This window comes from Protopterus annectens, chromosome 12.part0, assembly GCF_019279795.1.
Source record: "Protopterus annectens isolate FY-2018-M chromosome 12.part0, PAN1.0, whole genome shotgun sequence".
In the NCBI taxonomy this organism is placed as follows: domain Eukaryota; kingdom Metazoa; phylum Chordata; order Ceratodontiformes; family Protopteridae; genus Protopterus; species Protopterus annectens.
The window spans coordinates 1,118,683,172-1,118,703,873 of NC_056746.1; the positions used below are offsets into that span (position 1 = coordinate 1,118,683,172).

Consider the following 20,702-nt stretch of genomic DNA (forward strand, 5'->3'; position numbering starts at 1 on the left):
TTTTTGGAATTGCATTTGGCCCCATTTTAGTATACTAGTTATTAATAAGGGTAAGCTGCTGTAGGATTGGCTGTATGTCAGTGGATGACATTATGACTACTTCCAGATTACAGTCATCCATAAACTTTGTTAACCAAGAGATCCTCATTTGATAAGTAGAGGTCTGAGAAGACAATACTGAATAGCAGAGGCCTCAGGACAAATACATGAGGAAATCCACTGGTTACCTTCATGCTCTCAGAAGATACTGCCCATACTGTCCTGACCCTAACTCTGTTGGCTATCCACCTAACCACATATGGACCAGTTGGTGTTCCTTCAGCTTGTTTATTGTATTTGCATGTGGCATGGTACTGAAAGGCTTTGAAAGATCAAACTATTCAGTGTGGACAGCTTGCCCACAGCCTATGGCCTGAGTAACCCTCTCAAAGAAGCTCTCAAAACTCATTAGATAGGATCTACCCTTGGCAAAGCCAAAGAGCTTGGAACTGAAGTTGATAAAATTTCTGATATCATAATTAATTTGGTCAGTTATGACAAAGACTCATTAGGCTGATAGGTATATAATTCCTAGGGTCAGTGGTGGGGTCACCCTTGTAGAGTGGTATGACAATAGCTGTGTGACACTCCTGTACAACAAATCCATTTGCTAGGCACAGATTTTTATGACTGTGCATCATGAAGTATGTTGGTATGCAATGTAACCATAAAGATTGCACACCACGGATATGCTGGTATGCACTGTAACTATGCACCAAGACCACATATGGCAGTCCCCATTGTGCACATGCAAGATGACAGACATACAAATCAACCTGTCCCCTAAGATTATTCATATATGCAAATGTAGCAACATCTGCAGATCTGCTGATCTCAGTGGGATAACTTATGGCATTATAAACACATACCACCAAATGGTGTTATGTATATTGGTGCAGTGATTCCCCCTTCCCTGCTTATACGTTGCTTAGCATATGGAGATGAGCAATATAGCAGTACTGTTACTTAAGAAAAATAACCAACAAAAAATGTTTTTGTGTGATAAAAAAACCTAATGGCAACTGAGTCCCCTAGGGTACACACAAACCTGCTTCCACAACCTCTCTCCTCACAGTGATGTAGGAGCTCTCCTTCTATGCAAGCTCACATGGCACCAGATTTCCTCATTACTGTATTATGGTAGTGACCCTAGCTCTGCTGTCACATTTAATAACTATATTATTTGATGCATCACGGTTACAGGTATGAGCAGGGGGCAGCTATGTGCTAAAGTACGAAGCATTTTTAGGCAAACTTTAGTACAGACCAGATGGCTTAGTGGTTAAGGTCTTTGTCTCCCATGCACAAGGTACAAGGTTTGATCCTAACCTCCGACCAATGCCTGTTTGGAGTTTGCATGTTCTCCCTGTGTCTCCCTGGGGTTTCTCCCATGTCCAAAAAAACATTCTGAGTGTTTCCATCTCAAATCCACCAATGAATGGAGCTGTGGGCAGTAGCACAGACTCTACATGGTGCCATAGAGGGCGGAAGAGTTGTAGAGACCAACCGATTTGGGCATCTACTGTAATGCACAGTATCCTCAAGACATGCAAACACAGATCACAGACTGTGTGCTGTGGCAGGGCTAGCCACTCAATGGTGTAAAATATGGCTCTAAGTGATTCGGTCATGTTGACTCATGTCGCCAAAAATTGGCATGGGTAGTTACTGGTGATAAGTGGGTTGAGGACCCGGCCTATTCTGATCCACGCCAGGGACCCTTGCTAACAGTGAGAGGGGTTATATGCACCCCTATTGGCCAGTGTGTGCCTGCTATAAAGCCCAGCAGCCCTGGGTCAATAAGCTACTGGCTGGCCAGTGTCTACTTGCCCAGCCTGGGTTACTTGGGATAGCTCTGTTGAGCGAAAGCTGGACATAAAACCAACCAACCTGACAAACATAAACTGAGAATTGTACGCTTAATGTAGGTTCACTGACAGGACGCAGCTTGGAAGTGAATGACATGATGATATGGAGGAGGCTGGACATCCTATGTATCCAAGAGATGAGATGGAAGGGCAGTGCAGCAAAGCCACTTAGCTTGGATCCAGAGTCTACTACTCAGGTGGAGGGCATACTAGAAATGGTGCAGGAATTGTGGTGAGAAAGAGAGGCTTCAGAAGGCAGTAAGGGATATCATCAGAATTAATGACAGACTCATTGCAGTCATACTCCAGTGTAATGATAGGGCAGTATTCATAATCTCAGCCTATGCCCCACAGCAGGGTTGTGATAGTGAGGAAAAGAGTGCATTCAGACAGCAGTTGCAGGACCTACTAGATAAAGCAGGACAATATGAATTGGTGTCGATAATGGGTGACTTGAATACACATATCGGGGCAGACAGAACAGGTTATGAGGACTGCCTGGGTCCACATGGATGGGGCAACGGGAATATAGAAGGAGAAGCCATTCTAGTCTTCTGTCTGGCAAATGGCTTTATAGTAGCCAACACATGGTTCAGAAAGAGAGACAGTCACAAGATCACATACAAGAGTAGTCAACATGCAACTCAGGTAGACTTCCTCCTAGTAAGGAAAAGGCACTGGGGTAGAATCAATGATTGCAAAGTTATCCCCAGTGAAACAGTCGGCCCACAGCATAAACCACTAATTGCCACAATCAGCTGCAAGTGGTGGTCAGAGAAGACTCTAAGGTCAACAGAGACTAGGCTGAAGACCTGGAAGTTGACTGGGGAGAAAGTACAACAGTTCAAGGAATTACTCAGGGCTCTAGCACCACAAAAAGAGGAGGAAATAAGTGGAGTTGAAGAAGAATTGCAGCACCTAAAAACAGCATGTATTAGGACTACAAAAAAGACATGTGGCCGAGCCAGGTATGGAAATAAGGTACATAAGCAAAGCTGGTGGTGGAATGCAGAAGTCCATCAAGTCATCAAAAGAAAGAAGTAGTGCAGAAAGAAGTGGGAGATGGAAAAGACTAACCAGGCTAGGAAGGACTGCTGGTTGGCTAACAAAGAAGCTAAGAAAGAAGTATCAATAGCAAAGAACATGGCATCAGAGGCACTCTACCAACTTCTGGAAAGGGACTCAGTAAGGGGCACAAAGAAACTATATCAGGTTGCAAAGCAAAGACAGAAAGATAAAGAAGATAGTCAGACACCCTTCATAAGGGATGCCAGCAACAACCTGCTCACCAGTCCAGAAGACATCAAAGGCAGATGGAAGGAGTATTTCCAGCAGCTTCTGAATGAAGAAAACCCAGAAACAGCCTACAATGAGAAAATAAGAGGAGCCCACCCTAGAAGAAGTAATGACAGCACTAAGGAAGATGAAGCCAGGGAAAGCAGCAAGCTCAGATGAGTTCACAGCAGATATGATAAAGATGCTGGGTGAGATACGGGAAAAATGGCTACTGAGGGTACTAATAGCAGTGTGGAGAGAAAGGCATATCCCAGATGACTGGACAATAAGCATATTCATGCCAGTGTGCAAGAACAAAGGGGACATTCACAAGTGTGGGCAGTACAGAGGCATCAAACTCCTATCACATTGCATTAAAGTTCTGGAGAGGGTAATTGATAAATGGATATGCAGAGTTGTTGAATGTAAGATGGGAGATGAGCAGTTTGGATTCAGATCAGGATGCAGCACAACTGACCCGATGTTTGAATTGAGACAGATACTTGACAAGAAGCTAGAGTTGAGGAGAGAGTCCAACTGGGCATTCCTAGACTTGGAGAAAGCATATGACAAGGTCCCAAGAAAGCTGATCTGGGCAGTACTGCGGTGGTTTGAAGTCCCAGAAACATTGATAGAATTAGTGCAGGCTATGTACAAGGACCCAGTGACTCAAGGCCGAACAGTGTTCAGCCTCACAGAGGGGTTCCCAGGATTCAGCTCTGAGCCCACTGCTGTTCATACAGGTGATGGACTACATTAGCAAACAGGTTGGAGGGGACTGATCAACAAAGCTGCTGTATGCAGATGATGTAGCAGTACAGGCAGACTCTGAGCTAGAACTTCAGCAAAGGACAGGAGAATGAAATGCAAATCTGAAGGCACATGGGATGAAACTAAGCACAGATAAGACAGTGGTAATGGGAGCAAATTGGGGAAATCAGAAGAAGCTGAGAATAGAGATAGAAGGGAAGATAGTGGAACAAGTAAACAGCTTCAAGTATCTGGGAGGGGTAGCTGAGGAGAAAGGTAGACTGAATGAAGAGGTCAAAGCAAGAATCAGAGGGGCTGCAGCCAACTGGCATAGAGTATCAGGTGTAGTCTATGACAGAAGAATGCCAAAGAAGCTAAAAAGTAAAGTGTAGAAGACAGTGGTGCGACCAGTACTACTGTATGGTACAGAAACCTGGGCAGTAAAGGTGGAGCAGTTGAGGAAGCTAGAGGTGATGGAAATGAAGTGCCTGAGAAAGGTGGTAGGATGCACACTGTGGGACAGGCAAAGAAATGAGGACATAAGAGTAGAAGCCAAAGTAGCTCTAGTTGCAGAAAAGATCAAAGAGAACAGATTATGGTTGTTTGGGCACGTGTAGAAAAGAAGACAATCTGGTGAGGAAGATTTGGGACAGACAGGAAGAAGGTAAGAGGAAGTGAGGACATCCAGGAAAGAGGTGACTGGATTGTGTGAAAGAAGATCTGTGACAGTCAGGCATGAGTGTTGAAGAAGGCAGGAGTGTGGCACTGAATCGAGAGATGTGCTGACAGTTAACATGATACTCTGACCCATGTAGAAAAATGTGAAAAAGGGAGATGATGATGATGATGATGATTTAGTACAGAAGTGTTTTCTGTTGTGCTGTACTGTGATGTCATGCAACCCAGCACAGTAGATGTTTGGTTGTGGACAAGAGTGCACTCCTGTATGCAATTCATATGACATGGAGTCAGTTGTATACCTGCATTCAAGTCTGCAATCCATGTCTAGGAATTACATTCCTGAACAGTGGCATACAATGCATAGTGAACAGAGCAGTTGCACACCTCTGTGCACTATGTATATGAATACCATGATCCAGCTGATAAAAATAAAATCATATTAATGCACATTTCATTCATTTATTCATTGATACTCACAGTATTCTTTTAACGTTCCCAAGGGATCCAGTACGTATTCTAGGACTCATTTGGCACAAGACAGAAAAAGTAATCCTATAAAGGATGTCAATCTATCACAGGATGAACACACACACACACACACACACACACACACACACACACACACACACACACACACACACGCACACACGCACACACGCACGCACACACGCACACACACGCACATGCACACACCTATACAGGCACATACAAACATACAACTACATATCTCACTCACAATTACTGTCAAGCAACCTCTTTCCTGCAAAGAATAGAAAAGTTAAACTGTAATGTATGGCAGTTTGTGCTTTTTATTGACTACAGTCCTCGGTGATTTGCCATAGTAAGTTTAAATAATACATTTTACAAGAGAGAGAGAGAATGAGAGCAAACTGTTGAGGAAAGATCAGAGGCAGCTGGCAGGGTAGTCCTCAGTAGAACAACATCAAGCTATATGATGCATGACTGGCAGTCAGACCACCCAAAACTATGACTTATGACCTTTTGATATGAGGAAAAAAGCAAGCTGCCAGGTAAAAAAAATACTATCAGTGTCCACACTAACCTTGTGTTTTTGCATAGTCCCTATGTGTTTTAAAATGAAAAATAGATGCCTACAAGTCTTCTATGAAATAGCCTACAAGCTACTTCAAAAATGGAGACTTCACTGAGAAAGTCTGTCTGAACTTTTCGTTAACAGTTCGATGAACAAGAAGTATTCCCAGTACATAGAACACATTTCAGGGTTAGCCAGTTACTTTTTGTTTCAGGAAATTGCATGACCTTTTTGTACTGGGTTTGTACTGTTACAATTGACTTTACTTTTAGTTTTTACTGAGTGGTATGTCTGTGTGACCTTGTTACTCATTGCTTTAGCTTGTTAGTTGGGATATTTTGCAGAGACCCTAATGGTTACAGACATCAGCTGGGTACACCAACCCTGTGTTTCCAAAGGTTAGTCATACAGTCCACTTATGCTGTGCTGAGGAGGCTAAAAGAAGGCTGAAACATACATGTCCGCAGCTGGTGGGATTTGGCTTTATTGTCTTGAATTTGTCTATAGCACACTTAAAAAGGAAAAAAGTCATGGGCATTCAGAACTGCCATACAGCTGAAAGTAAGGAATATTTTAGAAGACTTAAATTAATCCTGAAAACAGCATTGACATCTAGGAACAACATTCAAGCTATAAACCAGTTTGCTCTTCCTGTCCTAACTTACAGTTTTGGAGTGACTGACTGGCCCCAAAAGGTGTTGGACAAATTAGACAGGAAAGCAAGAAGGATGCTTCATGCTCATCAAATGATTTATAAAAATCAGTGCATATTAAGATTATATATTCTCCGTACCGAAGGAGGAACGGGTCTTCTTGAAACTGATTACATATATAGCTCAGCAATCGTGGGACTGCACACATATCTGCTGACCTCACAAGACCCAAATGTAGTGAAAATTTTGAAACATGAGGAGAATAAATCTAAGATGACTTCCTTGCTTAGTCTAGCAGAAGCATATGTCAACTAAGAATGGAAATCAAACCAGAAGTAGATAAAAATCAGGCAGCAAGTGAATGTGCCAAAAAAAGAAAGAAAAAGAAATAATATAAGGTGAAGGATCAGATGAGAAGGCAAGAAATGTGGAAAATGCATCAATATAGTTGCAAGTACAGAAAACTCCTGGAAGACCCTCATGTTGATCAGGATCGAATGCAGGAATGGTTAGGGAGAGGCGAATTCAAACCAAAAGATGAAAGGTTAATATTGGTGGCCCAAAATAGTGGGCTGCATACACGTTGGTTTACAAAGTCCATTGAACATGTGGGAGAAAAAGACAAATGTATGTTTTAGAAAACAGAATTGGAAACAGTCGCACACCTCACTGCTGGTTGTAATATAGTAATGTCAGAAGGACCTGCATACCAAAAGGCATAATAATTTGGCAAGACTGTTGCACTGGGGATTGTGCAAACATTATAATACTGAAGTAGCTGAAAAACACTGGAAACATGAGCCACAAAGCATCATAGAAAATGATGAAGTCTACATCACATGGGATCACCCATTACCAGCAGTTCAAAAGATAGATGCAAGAAAACCAGATACAGTGGTCCATGAAAGGAAGACAAAAGTAGCATTGATCACTGAAATCACTACACCCAGTGACTACGGTGTCCTGCATACAGAGAGAAAGTCATAAAATATCAGGATTTGCATGCAGAAATGAGAGCAATGTGGAAGAAAGATACACAGACAGTTTCAATAGTAGTAGGAGCAACAGGTCTTATAAAAAAGAATCTACAGTCATATTTAGATATGTTACCAATACATGTAACTCCATACGAACTGCAGAAAGAGTCATTACTGGGCACATTGCAGGTGCTGCAAAGAGCACTTCTGGCTGACATCAAAGATTGAAACAATACTAATTTCATGAACTTTAATCATACTTTAACTTAGGAATGGGGTCCATTCCCATCATGATATTAGAAACCCAAAAGATTTGGAGAAAATCAAAATAGGCTGAAACATCTCATGTCCTTAAGGGGTCATTTGCATATATCCCATGTTAACTGTAAAACAATTGATTTTAAGGAATCAAACAGTGCAAAATATAGCTTGGCTAGATTTGTCTTTTAGTTTTTACTTTTAATGATTTGACTTTTTTTTTAATAAAGATGGATTTATTAATCAGAACAGTAAAACAGAACATATTGATAATACACAAATATCAGTATTTAACCTAGTTATCACAAGTCCAAATTATTTCCAAAAAAGGCAACTTAATATTGTCATCAACCAGTCCTCTGATAATTACAGCTTCACTGATGCAGTAATTGTCTTTTTTTAATGACTTACACCACTGTTGCATATAAATTATTTCTTCTCACCCACATGTAATACTTTGCTTTTAATAACTTATCCTTTCCCAGTTATCGTGCCACTCAGAGTACGAATCATGAACAGTATACCTCTACCCTCAGAATGTTCCAACTCCAAGTAGTCAGTATGACATTATACACCATATGTGTTCTGACCATTTCACCTTGAGACATTGATGGGCACCATTTTGCCCTTTGGGCTCACAGTTCATTTCAACTAAATTCTGTGTATATTTAACCTTCACACACATCTTCTGTTACAGAAACTATTTCAGTTAAAATCTTCCCAAACAAAAAATATCACTGCAATTATTCCCAGTGTAGGGTCATTAATCTCAGGTACCAAGCCAACATATAACCACAGAATTTCATCCTGTGGCATTTCTACTACCGTGAATATAATAGCACTATCTAAAAAACTCTTTCTATCTATGTGTGTGTGTGTGTGTGTGTGTGTGTGTGTGTGTGTGTGTGTGTGTGTGTGTGTGTGTGTGTGTGTGTCTGTAAAATATATATCAAGCTGGAACAAAAATTATTCTCCAGAACATAACAGATATATTCATACCTAGAACTGTGTACAGTCACAACTGATATAACATATATAACTGATATACAATTTATCTAATGTAGTTTTTTTTCTCAAAACTAAAGTGGTATCTCTTAACTAAATATAGTGATACATTTGTGTTCTGTAAGGGCACATTCTACCTGAGCTAGCAGCTGCAACCCTTGCTTTACGAGTCCACCCCCCACATTATCCCTTAGTCACTTAAATAAAGCACGAGATGCAATCCATAAAGGAAATCTGAGACATAGAAATGCCTTGGAATTTTTTAAATTGAAAGATAAATCTATCGCCTAAAAAGCAAAGGTATCTGACACAGGAAATACACTACCAGTATATAAACAACAGCAAAGGAAAGAAATGCTAACTTTACACTTATTTGTGCTCCTTGTTGGACTAGTTCTATAGAGGAAAGTGACCAGTTGCTAGGATAGCGTACCTTGTAATAATATTTACTTTCCCAAATACACTGATTGTTTTTTTGGATACATTATCACACCATGTCCTGGGTCTAACAATAGCTCTTGGATTGTTTACTTGGTCAGTCATTACCTGTTCTACCCATCCCTAACTACCTGTGAATGGCGCATACTAACTTTTAAAAACCCTGCCCACCACATTTGAAACACAGTTGCAGCTGCTTGTTTTGTGGGTGCATGTACCCCCAACAGTAAGTTTCCATTTTATTTTCTAATTGTCTCAGCCACTCCATGGTAAGAAATACATTGATAATTAGTATTTGTTTCTGCACATAGTTTGTTAAGCTTCTAGATTTTTAAGACAAAACACTGAGATCACTGTAATTCCTTTTAGTTTGCAATCAAGTTGCTATTCATTAAGGAGCTGTTACTTGCTATATGACCTTATAAAATGCTGTAGAGCATGTACTGGTTTTGCTTTCCTGGAAATGGGCTGTTTCTCTAATGAGGCATCTATTGTACTGCAATAGTATGGTTGGTCTCACACTGTTTCTTGCATTTACAAATCAAGTGATAGACTGAATACTCTGTGAAATACCAAGACCATTATATTATACTTACAGGAACTGTTAAAGCATAGTTTTAAATATGTGTGTATTTAAGCTGATATAACTGTAAGGGCCGGTATAATGCAAGACAAGTTGGGTAACTTTAATGTACATTGTTGGAAACTGCTTTTACCAATTCTGAAATATTGATATACATACTTCAGTCTTACCCACTTCCTCTACTCGCTTGTTTAGTACACAGCTAGCACTACTTTCCTGGGTTCCCTCCCCCTTGTGAGTGCAGCCACTGCTACATCTATCAATATGAACATCTGAAAGACGATTATGATCAGCAAACAACGGGAACCTTAAAATTTAACTAATGTGGGTTATTTTTTCTCAAAACTAAAATTGTATCTTTTATCTAAATATAAAAAACAAGTAATCTCCGTGGTATCCCCAAAGTCTCAAAACAACCCACTAAAGTATAGTGGGTCTAAAAACAAAACAGTGTAAGAAACTTCTCTGTGTGGAAGATTTTCAGTCCATATATTTCTAGTTAATCACTGTATATTAATCAGATCAGACAATAGTAGTAGAAGTAGCGAATGTAAACTCGTCAAGTCAAAAAGTAATAATAGAAAATATATAATTCTACAGCATTACTAAGTATTCGAAAGTAATCCAAGCAAGGCAGGCAGTCTGTTTCCAGTCGAAAATCCTTTATTTTCGACTGGAAACAGACTGCCTGCCTTGCTTGGATTACTTTCGAATACTTAGTAATGCTGTAGAATTATATATTTTCTATTATTACTTTTGACTTGACAGTTTATCCGCTTCTACTACTATTGTCTGATCTGATTAATATACAGTGATTAACTAGAAATATATGGACTGAAAATCTTCCACACAGAGAAGTTTCTTACACTGTTTTATCTAAATATACTGACACATTTGTATTCTGTAAGGGAACATTCTACCTAGGCTGGCAGCTGCAACGCTTGCTTTATGAGTCCCCCTCACTATCCCTTTGTTACTTCAATAAAGTATGAGATGCAATCCATAAGGAAATCTCAGACAAAGGAATGTGCTTCTTAAGCTAGGGCCTTGGAATTTTTGAAACTGAAAGATAACTATCACCTAACTAGCAAAGGTATCTGATACAGGAAATACACTACCAGTATATAAGCAACAGCAAAGGAAAGAAATACTAACTTTACACTTATTTGTGTTCCTTGGTGGACTAATTCTGCTAGGATAGAGTACCTTATAAATGCCTGCCTCACTAAATGCACTGACTGTTTTTTTGGATACACTGTCACACCATGTCCTGGGTCTACCTGCTCTGTTCCCCTACCCCAATCTCATTTCCCACCCACCCCCACTTCATCTAGATTTATAATTCTCAAGCCCCCACATGTCAACAGCCAATCACAACCCAGACATCAACTAACCACCACTACTACTCACTTATCAGTACTTAACATCAAATGTTAGCTCCCCACCTGCAAGTTCAAAACCCTTTTACCCACACACAAAGCATTACTCATATAGGTTATCAGCCACCAACCATATCAGACCCACTACACTCTACACTCCAAAATATCAAAGTACCCTAATAAAATGAATCTAAGTTTGTTTATCAAATAAAAGTTTTGTATTAGTGAATCCATTGTTTTCAGCTTCCAGTTACTCTTTTTATTTTTTACCCTAATAAAATATCTTACCTTAATAAGAAACACTTACACCTCACAGTCCTCCACATCACCACTATCTCACTTCTATTACTTTTATACTACCTCCCCTCACATTATACTCCCTCCTCTCACATTATACTCTACTACAATCCACCAACCCCCCTCCCTGGCAAACCTCTTCATTATCCCACCAAAACTGTCCACTAAACTATACAACAGTCCCATCCCTCTTCTATACTAGCCAGATAGATTACCATGCAATTAAAACCCATCCCCTAGCAACCATGCCCCAAACCTGTCAAAAATACACCAAACTACAAAACAAGCTTGCCAAACTCTTTCTACACCTTATTAAGCAATTGAACTACTCCAGAGGCATACAGCCTAATCCTGGTCCCACTCCCATACAAAATATGGTAAACAGCTCTATCACATTCAACGCATGGACTACTACACCACTGAAATATATCTTCCCTTCTCATCCTTAATATGAATATAAGAAGTACTGGAAATAAAGTTCATAATCTGTATGCCCTACTCTCCATCTACTCTCCTGATATTGTAGTATTAAGAGAAACATGGCTGAAACCTGACAATAACAATGAAATCATAGCCCCCAATACAATATTCTTCACTAAGACAGGAAAACCAGGAGGGGTGGGGGAGTAGCAATCTTATTCAAAGATCACCTAATACTTGATTGTATAGATTTAAGCATCTTTGGCTTTGAAAATGCGGAACTTATATTTGCCAAATTAAAAATGAATGCCAAAAAAGATATTAATATCATAGGTGGCTATATCCCACCATGAAACAATATTCCCACATTAAAAAACATACTACACTGGATCTCCAACTCCCTCCCACAGGAAGCAGTGCTGATGGGTGACTTCAACACTGACTGGCTCAGCTGCTCCTCTCAGACTCCAGCATCCCATATTAACCTCCAAGGGTTCACCCAAATCATCACATCTCCTACGAACACTGACAGATCTTCCAAATGACAGTCTGTCCTTGACTAGATTCTTGAGCAAAAAGGGGAACTAGCAGGTACGGCTGGTGCAAGGCAAGCAAACTAGTTAGACCAAAATGAAAAAATGCCAGCACCAAGCATGAATTAAGTAATAGTAGCTTTATTAAGCTGAAATTTTAGACCAGTTTCAGCACATGGCTTTCATCAGTAGATTGTTCAGTGACCATCAGCTAACCTTTCTCCTAAGAACCCACACTCATTGTGAAGACTGGTAGAGATGGGTGAATGCTGCCAGCATAGTCAAATAGAATTTGGTACATAATTCTATTATTTGTAAATACTGTGAATGTTGAACTTAAAACAATGTGGCAACATTGCCATCTGCTGTAAAGAAAGTTAAGTCAAGCATTTCTTGTTGGTCCTTTGAAATTAAAATTATTTCATCACTGCCTTTGATGTTTTACAAGTCAGCTCCAGTCCGGCTAGATGAAGGCTTCCTGCCTATTGTTTTAATGCTAAAGTTAATTACCAGAATTTACATTGGAATGTCCTTTATTGTTTTAAGTGTAAAAGAATGTAAATGCAGTTTCTGTGAGGCCTGGGAACCAGGAAGGTGTAAAAGATGATGTAATGTTTAGCAGAACTGCAGTTTCAATTTAAACAGTGAGAAGCAAAGATTATTAAGCATTTTGATCTTGGACTATCCATCTCAGCACTGCCTTATGCTCTCTTAAGTAAGTTATCTTAGAAGTGTGTTTTCTTGTAGCAATAGCTAGGAAATTAGAAAATATTAAACTAAGTGTTTTTCTGTTATGTCAGAACTGTACTACTGAATTATTTTAAGTTTCTGTGTGATCTCTGAACTCTTGAATAGCATTGTGGTGTAGTAGTATTGTATTGTAGTAGTATTTTTAAACTCTTTTCAACTGTGGCTGGTTTATGTAGAGATAAGGTAAGCTCTAGAGTACATTGTATATTTATAGAGTTTATTGTACAAAGCCACTCTAATAAGCCTTAAGAGTGCTTAAGAGTGCTTATTTACACTACTATTTGATAAAAATATTGCACAGTAATAATTGGACACCCTTTTAAGGGCATTTGGGTACCTGATAATTATTAGCTGGTGGTGGCAGGAATTATTACCATATAGTCTGGGTAAAGGGGTACAGCTGGAGAATCTGTGTCAGCCTTTCCCAGGAGTGTCTGTGAAGTTGTGTGTGTGTGTGTGTGTGTGTGTGTGTGTGTGTGTGTGTGTGTGTGTGTGTGTGTGTGTGTGTGTGTGTGTGTGTGTGTGTGTGTGTGTGTCAGCCACTTGGGCAGGGACACGAAGCACTGGTTGGACAGAGAGGGTACTTGAGGTTAGCTTGCCAGCTAGGCTAAGATCTGGACCTATAGCTGTGCCAGTGGGGAGTCTTATAGGGGACCTGGTGAGCAAGGGAGCAACCAGCCCCAGACTGACTGTGATCTCTGTGTGCGCTTTAAGGGAAATTGTACTTTACTGTGTGTATTTGTTATCCTTTCTCCTATATGAGATGCCCTCTCTGGTGTTAGTGGCCTGTGCCCTGGCCCACCAGAGAGGGCATCTCATATAGAAGAAAGGATAACAAATACACACAGTAAGGTTCTACCATTGCCCCATAACAATCATATGTCGATAAATAATTTTCATTATTTTTCTCAGCCTCAGATATCGAAAAAAAACCTGAGTAATATTATCAAATGTCCACACCCTGATTCCATTCATTTAGCCTGTTTATATTTAATTCACAATGCCCCCACCCAGAGAATATGCAATTAAAAGTATTACATTATTATTATTCTTATTAGTCCTCCACCTCAACAGTTTCAGGACATTCACTATTTTCTGTTGGCTCCTTTGCTAAAACTTCTTTACTTGAATAGTCCAGCACTGAAGGCAAGTTCTCCAAAATATTAATCGCTGACTGAGCAGGAATGAACATTTGCAACTCCATAAGGAAGAATTTCTTAAAAACAGTGGGAACGATAACTTATACCAGTTTTTGCATCACTGATACTCCTTTACTGGGATGAAGAACTGAGCTACTGGATGTAACATAATCTTTGAGAAACCATACTACATCATTGCCCTCCACTGCAATTTGTTTTCCTGGTTGACATAGTTGTGACAGTACCCGTTGATTTCATACTGAGTCACAAGCTACACCCCAATCATTCTTTTCCAGATGAGCTCTTAGAAAAAAAGTCTATTTTACCATTTTATTTTCACATCTTTAAGACAAAGCCTTCCTCTCCTTCCAGCAGTTCATTCATAGGTTCATAGGATGATACTAGGCTATTGGCCCAGAGACCATTATAAGCCTAGCCAAGAATTTAACCCATGTTCTCATAAAAGTCAGCACTTATTTTCCTTGTGCAGCAGGGACACAAGTGGGATCCCAGGGGTATATTTTCTGTTTCCCATCCGGTCATCTAGGCTCCTCTTAGAGGGCTAGTGAGGTACTCTGCTTGATATGGAGAGGAAGTCTATTCCACAGATGCGGGACTCGCTGGGACACAAATCTATCCCACCAACAAGTTCTATTGGGTTGACATTATAACATTGAAGTCTTACAACTTTGAATGTTATAATATTGAAACCATTGGAGTAAAACACCAGAAAACCGAACAGTCAGAATAGCAATTTTTTTCCCAGGGAAAAAAATTGCTGTTCCGACAAACATACACAAAACACAAGCACACCAAAATAAATAATCCACACACATACACTTCACAAAACCCTACACTAAACCATACATACACCACTATCTATCCACTTACCTTAACCCAACCCTAACCCTAAGGTCCCTAACTATCGCACACTCACCTTACCCGCTCCCTACCCTAAAGTCCCTATTGCACACTCATCTTACCCACTCCCTAATCCTAAGGTCCCTATCGCACACTCACCTTCATTTGCACAATTACCTTAACCTGCTCCGTAACCTTCACTCCACAGTTGAGGAAATAGCAAAGCTGCAAAAACGGCCCACCGAATACTTTTCCTAGGAAAGTATTTGGTGTTCTACAGCTTCGCTATTTCCAGCATTCGCTGAATAGGGTTCAATATTATAACATTTGAAGTTGTAAGACTTCGATATTATAATATAGACCCATTCTATTAATGTCACAGACCAGGTTGAGACCTTGTGTGTGGGTTGCGCAAGTGGAGTTTGACTTACAAGGCCCACCAATGCCTACAATAAAGTAGATGGTTTACCACTCAGATAAAAACTAAACAGAACGCAAACTCAAGTTATTTTTTTTTCTCCATAGAGTGGAGAAATACAAATTTTGACTAGACCAGTATTTGAAGACGCACCTCTAGAGCCATCCTTTAGAATATCCTCCATACGTAAAAAAACACACTAGGCCTCAAAACACAACCACTTTGCCACACGCACAGGAAGTGGTATAACAAAGGTAAAGATCTAAAATCATGATGGCTCAACTGAAAGGGACTCCAAGCAGTACAGTCAATATTTCATCCTCCCCACAGCTTTCAACCTTTTGTCTCCAACATACGAAGCACTTAACTAAGGAAATACACAAAGTATTTCCATTTTGATGCGAAACTGCGAGAATGTGGACCAAATACAAAGAAAGTAATTTAAACCAAAGTTAAATTCTTTGTATGCGCACATACTTGGCCAATAAATGTGATTATGATAAAGAGGTCAGAGTGAGCTGTACAATGCTGTCTTGGGAGTGAGAAACATACTAAGCGATTCTTGGTGGACAGTTACCAAGATATTTATTTTTGGGAGGGGAGGATAATGACCCTACACACTTCACAACAGCAGAGCCCAAATGTTGCAGCTCATGTGTTATCCAACAATGGGGTAGTACATCTCAACACAACCATTGCTTCATCTTCAAAAGTATCAACATAGTGAAAGCAGTGAAAACCTGTAATTTGAAGGAGGGACACCACACTAACCGAGAAACATCCCGCGCCATTCCCCTTTAAATTTTACGTTAACATACACTAACAAAAGATACGACGTCCTACTGTATACACACCTGTAAAATACAAAAACTAACATTATGACAATCTGATCACCCAAATTCCACACATACTACTCCCAAACAGTACACATTAAAAACCAAAAATACAAGCCAGACTCCTAAATCCCAGGCTTCTCTTTTCACCAACATCTCGCGGGGCTTCTATATAAAAATGAGTACATTCATTTTTATTTAAAAAAGCAATGGCAATCCAACGTATTATCTAGTCATAATATTTATAACCCACTACTACCATAATTCAATAGTACATTTGCCGAATAAAATGTGTGATCCATTAATGAAGAAGAAATATATTACAGACAAAACTTTTCTAAGGGTGACAGACACTCTGGCGTCAAACCACTACACACTAACGCTCCTACCATAAAAATATATATAAAATAAACAATTATTTGTATTATTTCCATATCTCACTATTATTATAAACTTAAACCATACCTCTTTGCCTTACCCTCTAAATTATTCCAAATTAACCAACTTTTGCTCAATATAAACAACTTCAGTGCTTAATTTCAATGACTGACTTTGCACATCTGCCACTTGCTGCTCTAACATCAACATGGTGTCATACTGCTCCTATAAAAAGTAAACTGAAAACATCAGCAGAGGATTCAAATTATTTTGTATAATGATTAAGGAACACAAATGTTTTACTGCTTCCATAGCACAATCTCTCTCTAACTTCCAGAGTCTGTCACTTATTGAGGGATGTTATCATTACTAATAGAAGGTCTGACATCAGTCAACTGCCACCAAGCTTCCTTCTGGGTCTTGTCACAGATCTTCTTTGCATTTATCCAACTCTGAGGACATTAAAGTTGAGCGGATCACTTAAACAATCACTGGAACCAAAAACATAAGGAAACTCAAGTTAAAATATGTCACCTGGTGGATAGCCAACTGGCGTACAGACAGGATCCAGGAAGTTAGAATTGGGGAGTCCATCTCTACAAAGAGGCCAGTCACAAGTGGAGTCCCTCAGGGATCAGTCCTTGGACTGCTCCTTTTTGGCATTTACTTCTCAGAAGTCAAGGCCAATGTCAGTGGTCTCTGGCTGACTAAATCTGCAGATGATTGCAGATTAGGAGCTGTCATTGAATCTCACACTGACACAAATGTTCTTCAGGAGGGGCTGGCACAGACAAACAACTGGTGTCAGAGCCATGGACTAAAACTAAATGCCAAGAAATAGTATCCTAATATATAGCATAATAGTATCTTCTGGGAAGTCATCCATCCCTGGTAACTATCATATTGACAGCACACCCCTTAGAGTTGACCTAGTAGTCAGGGACTTAGGGACACAAATAGATAGTAATCTAGCCTTTGATCATCATGTGTCTACAGTGGTGAGGAAATCATTCTGTGTTGCGCAACTTATAAACAAAGGTATGGCATCGATGTCCAAGGAAGTCATTGTTCCACTGTATTCGGCATTTATCAGACTTATCATTGAGTTCAGTGCCCCCTTTGGTATGTACCTAACCAGGCATATCCAACAAATGGAATGTCCACAGAGGTTTCTCATTAAAAGAATACAGGGTGTAAGTAATATGTCCTATGCAGACCGCCTCAAGGCCCTATCCCTGTATTCTGTCTCCTACAGGCATTTGAAGGGAGATCTATGCCTGGCATACAGGGCATTGCCAGACCCCACTCTGATGAACTTCTTGCATATCCACAAAAGAAACAGCACTGGAATTACCCATTCTAAAGACTTAAACCTTGCCTATGATACAAATAAGAACTGCTGAAGAGATAGGTATGTATCCCAGAGACTACTCCATCTATGGAACAGGATCCCCATCCATGTAAAGCAGAGTTCCTCCCTAACCCAATTCAAGTGTAACTTGGACAATTGGATGGGAAACCGGAAAGTCATCCCTGTTTTGGCACCTATTTTTCTAATGGAGACAGGTAACCTGTAAATGGTTCATCTCCCAGGCCCATGCTTACACTTATCAAGGGTATCAGAACTTGTCAGAGATTTGGGATGCATGGCTAGGCTTAAAATGGCCCTTGTAATCATTAGCCTAGTGAACCCTATGAACCTATAAAGTCTTAAAAAATAACTTTAGAATGATAACACTTTAGTTAGGGGCTAAGGGGGTGACCAAATGGTTGAAGTACTGTGGGACTCCTCCCAGTTTAATTAGCTGGTTTGCAGATGAGCACATTGGATCAGATTATTTTTATATCCACACTCTTTTACATTCACTCAGGACAGATGAGCAATGCCACCAGATATTTATAGATATGTGGAAATAGTGGCTGTCCTTTTCATGGCTGCCAAAGTGCTAATGGAGTCTGTAACATCTGATACCTGTTGGTCATGTATGCATACAAATACGTACATACATACATACATACTAGAAAGTTCACATACCCAAGTACATATAATCAGCATGAAGGAAGAATATTGCCAGACAGTAATCCAGCCAGCCATCTCATCAATATTCAATAAATTCACTCTAGCCCTGACCCTAAAATGACTCATAAAATTAAAAAAGTCTGCAAATGTTCAGCTGCAACAACATATAATGAAATTTAGTCTATGGTACTCAAAAGCTACATTAGATTTCTTTTTTGCCTTTCTACTGCCCTTCTACTGACCATCAGCTCTCCTTGCCAAGCACCCAACTGACCCATTCATTACCTTGTGGTCACCAAGGATAAGATATGGGTTAACCAGTTAGATGCTATCATCCTGCAGTCTGATGGATTTAAGCTCTAACCTCTTTGTCTTGGTTCTAGGCTCACTTGGGCTACCAAACTCAAAAGGCAAACGTTCTTACCTCTGTTGTGACATGCTTATCTTGGGGCTGTACCCTCCGGTGGTGTGCAATGGGACATTACGAGGCAATGCTGCACACTCACAAGTCATTTCTCCTGTAGTCTCACCCCCAAACAACTTGGTGTGTGTTTTCCAGTAATACTGGCAACATGGCAGCTACAGTCCTCCCAGCACACAGCCCTCATCCCTCCCTCCCTCCCTTCCTCCTGAGAGGGGTGAGCAGTCACACCTCTTCATTCTTCTCATTCCCATCATTGGATCCTCTATTTCCAGGACTGTTAATTGAACCCTGGTCCCCTTGGTCATACAAAGCTTCTTCCCTCTATACCACAGATCTAACAAAGATGCATCAAATATTTACACAGACTTGCAAAAAATGAGTGGCATGTGTCTAGCTGCCATTTAGTGTTAATAAGCATTATGCCTCTAGCAGAAGCTGTAGAAAAATAAGAGACCAAGCTAAGCAAAAGCAAGCCAAAAGCAACTGCAACTACACATAACAGTGCTCCTCATAGTTTGGTATGTCTAATATACTTAAAATTAATTGAACATGTACATATGCAGGCCCATTTGGGAATATATGGAATTCCTAGATGTTATACTTAAGAAAGAAAAGAAACAACAAAAGTGGAGCAAGAAAGAAAGGATAACAAAATAGTTGTTTTAACAGACTGCAATGTCCAGCATTAACTATCATAATATCAGGAATAGGAAGCTTCTCCTAAAAGGTTCTGAAAATTAGAATACTAGTAGTACAAATCATAATGTTAAGCTTTTACTGTGCTTGATTAAATGTAAGACATTTAATTTTCTGTTGAAACAAATTAAGAAGGAGCATTTCTTATCTACTTTTTAGTTAAAATTAAAAATATAATATTCTGAGTATAAAAACTAATATCATGTGTTCCCTTCACCAAGGCTCAAGTAAAACCTTCATGTACTACCTTCAGTAATCTATCTTAACATTGTTTCTGATTTATTAAGGCGGCATTGCACTGTCTGTTACCTATATCAGAACACACCTTTACTGCCTCATTTATTGACATTAGTTGATTCTCACCTTCACTTGTTTCTTGAGGAGTTGAGTCCACAACTTGCCATCCACTATAGATTTCTTCAAGATCAGGTCTCTTCATCCAGCACTCATCCCAAACATGGTAGTTCCTACAAGAAGTAAAACATGACTTTAAATGTCATATCATGCAAGTGCATGTTATACAGAAATGAGGATATGATTTTGAAGAAATATATATTTCTCAGACCAGAAAATGCCAGTATCCTTTGCCTGACCATCTTGAATGTGGACTATTAGAGGGAAAATACTGCAGAGTTAATAAAATATAGTAAGGCACAAAAAGGATGCATTTGGAAAGATTGCTGCAAAACATTTGTCAGATATGCAGTAGTTTCTCTAACTATGTACCACTGTTGTTGAAGTTAACTGTTTTCAACTGCTCTGACTATTATTTCATACAACACAGGAAATAAAAAATCCAAATGAAGCAGTTGGATTGGTCCCACTCACATGTTCACTCACACTGCAAAATCCAAACTCGGTTAATGTGAAGCAGAATCCACTTTATTAAGTCCAACAGATAATAAGTAATAAAATTCAGAAAAGATAAGCGCATTCATCTAGAGGATCAGGACTTCATCAGATAGCATATTAA

General features: G+C 39.6%; 1 protein-coding gene across 1 annotated transcript in view; it reads right to left on the reverse strand.

Moving 5' to 3' along the window:
* TGM5 (transglutaminase 5) overlaps positions 1 to 20,702 on the reverse strand; it is a 302,343-nt gene that overhangs the window by 136,655 nt on the left and 144,986 nt on the right. Inside the window, exon 8 of the mRNA XM_044090126.1 lies at positions 20,093 to 20,196. Coding sequence (XP_043946061.1) covers positions 20,093 to 20,196 — 104 coding nt within the window. The remainder of the gene's footprint in view (positions 1 to 20,092; positions 20,197 to 20,702) is intronic.